This window comes from Echinops telfairi, unplaced genomic scaffold (genome assembly GCF_000313985.2).
Source record: "Echinops telfairi isolate 266 unplaced genomic scaffold, ASM31398v2 ScPeMD7_7457;HRSCAF=8495, whole genome shotgun sequence".
NCBI lineage: Eukaryota > Metazoa > Chordata > Mammalia > Afrosoricida > Tenrecidae > Echinops > Echinops telfairi.
The window spans coordinates 19,795,547-19,798,634 of NW_022111357.1; the positions used below are offsets into that span (position 1 = coordinate 19,795,547).

Consider the following 3,088-nt stretch of genomic DNA (forward strand, 5'->3'; position numbering starts at 1 on the left):
AGATGCCCCACCTCTGCTTGAGACCGTAGCAGAGGATGCCTTTGCCGCAGCCAGGAGGTATTTAGGAAAGCCTTGTTTTCAATGAGGAGTCCTGGAGGCATAGTGGTTATGTGTTGGGCTGTGATCTGCAAGGTCAGCAGTTCAAAACCAACAGCCGATCCACGGGAGAAAGATGAGACTTTCTATTCCCAGAAACCCACAGGGCCAGTTCCATCCCATTCTATGGGGCCTCGTGATCGCTGCACGTGGTCCAGGCGTTTGGTTTGGGCTTTGTTTCCATTGTATCTAACGTTACAGTTGCTTCCATTTGTGCGATTTCCTTTTAAATATATTTATTTATATTTTTAAAGGTCTGTTTAAAGAAAAATATTAAGGTTGGGGGCAAGGAGGTCTCCCTGGAATTCTGTTATGGACTTGAATTGCTAACATCTGTGTAACATCTGCTGGGACTTTGTAGTTAGACAGACTTAAGTCCCCTGAGTCACCCATTCCAGGCACATGACCTTGAAACACTTGGTCACTTCCCTAACCCTGGCTTTCCTGTCTATGAACTACATAAGCAGCCCACTCAGTAAGACTGCTGTGTGGCCTATGTGGCCTGAGATGTTAGGGCTGAGAAAACTTGGGAAGTCTACCAAACTCACTTGTTCTTTTCCATGGGCTAGAATGAAGGGCTGGCAGTGCCCACTTGCACTGCGGACCCTAACAGAGCCATACCCCACACCCCAATAAATCCCTGGGGTAGGTTTGAAGGTAAGAGGGATTAGAGTTATGTTCAGGGGCTGGGATTGGGGGGGGGTGGGGAATGGATCTGCGAGCCTAGATTTGCCTGGATAGAAATAAAGCTGCCATCTTTCCTTTCCGAAGGAGAAAACTGGGGGCTCTGGGTGGCAGCTAGGAAGTGACGGAGCTGGGACTTGAACTCGGGTTTTCCGACTAGTGGTCTCCTTCAGTGACCCTGGTCTGAGGATCGAATAAGTCAAAGAAGACCCTAGGGCACCCCTCCCTTCCCTTTCCCTCCCACATAGCTGCAGGAATTTTGGGGAAATGACAGGGCGACGAGCCAGCCGGGGAGGGGAGGGGAGGCTTATTCTCCTGGTGGCCCTTCCCGACCTTGTCACTACGGATGCCTGTCCACGCAGTCCTTCGCGTCCCACCTGACCTGCTCAGGCTGGTGCCCGAGTGTGACTACCTCTGCTCTCTCTCTCTCTCTCTCTCTCTCTCATCTCTAGGCTCACCTACCAGCTGCTCATCTACACGGGGGTCCTCAGCTTAGCCGTGGCCATGGGTCTGGTATCTGGTCTCCTGACAGGTCAGTGTGAGAACACCCCTTCCTGCGTTGTGCCTCAGGCACACCCTGCCCTGGGGCTGGGAGGGAGTGTGCCACATCAACTTCAGCCAAACGAGGCAGGGGACTCAAACCTTGGATTACAAACACGGTGTGACCGCCTCGTGTGAGTTCGGAATCGGGAAGGCCCTCAGAGGTCACCTGCTTCAGGTGTGGACGCAGGAGGGGCTTTCCTGGGGTTCTAAGTAGGGGCGAGCCCAGGGCCTGTGCCTTTGCTCAGTTTTGCACAGAAGATCAAGGAAACCCTTACACCAGGAAACGGGACTTTCATCTCCTGGAGACACCGTGACTGTGGAGCCGGTCTGTGTCGGAGCAGAAATGGATGTTCACGGTTGAGTTTGGAGCAGCAGCTGGCCAGGCCTTGCTTCTGAGGCACCTCAGTGGATCTGAACTTCCAAACGTTGGGACAGCAGCCAATGTGTGCACCCTCCTAGAATACCTGAGGACACTCACAATAATTCATTCGGCAAATATTTATTCCATAGCTACTCTGGGGAGGGCACGGGTCCAGGCAAACGCCCTGCCGGACCTCCTGGAGCTGCCATTCCAGTGGGGAGCATTGACAGGCAATAGGCTCATTTATATATTATATCAGATAGTGACCCGTCAGAGAGAAAAATAGAACAGGCTGAGGGAGCGTCATCTCTGGGGGGTACGGAGGGCAGGGGACTCTTAGATGGGTGCCCAGGGAAAGGCCTTGCTGATAAGTAGATCTTTAAGGTAAGCCTTGAATAAGGAGAAGGGGGCGGGCAGGCCTGGCATTTGTCTGTGGGGAAGCCTGGTACACGCACAGGAAACAGAAGTGCAAAGGCCCTGCGGCCGGAGTCTGCTGTTCATCTTTGGGGCACAGCCCGGAGGAGAGTGGCAGGGGCGGAGGTAAAAGGCAGCCAGAGCAGTGTGAGGGAGGGGAAGCCATTGTCCATTGTCAACAAAGGAACGGCATAGGTTTTTGTGTCTGCAATGTGACAGAGAGCAAAGAGCCTGGGCAGGGTGCAGGGGCGCGGGATAAGCTGCCGTCATGTTTCTATGCCCGGTGAAAACAGGCATTCGGTCCAGAACTGTTCACCTTGATCGTACCGCCATCTTTCACTGCCGAGATATCCACATGCCGTGTCCCTCAGCAAGGGGGTGGATGCAAATAAAGAAACCAGCTGAGCCACGTGACCCTGGCCGTCTGTATTGCTGGCCTAACTGGGAAATGAAAGGAAATGGAAGCGAGTCTTTTGCCTTTCCGCCTGCTCTTAAAAAAAAGTCACATTACCTGCATAAATTTAGCATGAGATGGGCCAGGACTGCTTTCATGAACTAGTGAGCGTCCACTTCCCTACCGTTGGAGGGGATTCACTAAATACAGACGAGGGTAAAGTGCCTCCTCTATAAACTCACCGTCTGCTCAGCGGGACAATACCACCCCCCTAGGTAGAGCTGCCTGATTTAGTAATAGAACAGACGTCTTTTTTTAATTAAAATGAGCTGGGCATCTCATATGTTACCTGGCAAATATATAGCAAATATATGGCTGGGACCCACCCCATTCACCGCTAACCCAGGTGTTTACAAGGCGATGCTGACTCGAAACCCTTCCTTGTAAGCACTGGAAGGGGCTTAGGCTTCACTGGAGGGAAAAGAAACCAAACAGTTAAAATCAATGTGAGTTAAGATCAATGGCGCTTCCTGTCTACATGTAGCTTCTGCCATCAGGGAGCTGGAGATTAAATGGATTTAGACACTGGGAAGGGA

At 52.0% G+C, this 3,088-nt stretch overlaps 1 protein-coding gene across 2 annotated transcripts in view; it reads left to right on the forward strand.

The window, feature by feature from the left end:
• Positions 1-3,088, forward strand: part of LOC101638067 (blood group Rh(CE) polypeptide) — a 42,873-nt gene that overhangs the window by 32,725 nt on the left and 7,060 nt on the right. For both annotated transcript variants that reach the window (XM_004705095.2, XM_004705096.2), the window contains one exon: positions 1,233-1,312. In XM_004705095.2, the coding sequence (XP_004705152.1) occupies positions 1,233-1,312 (80 nt within the window). The remainder of the gene's footprint in view (positions 1-1,232; positions 1,313-3,088) is intronic.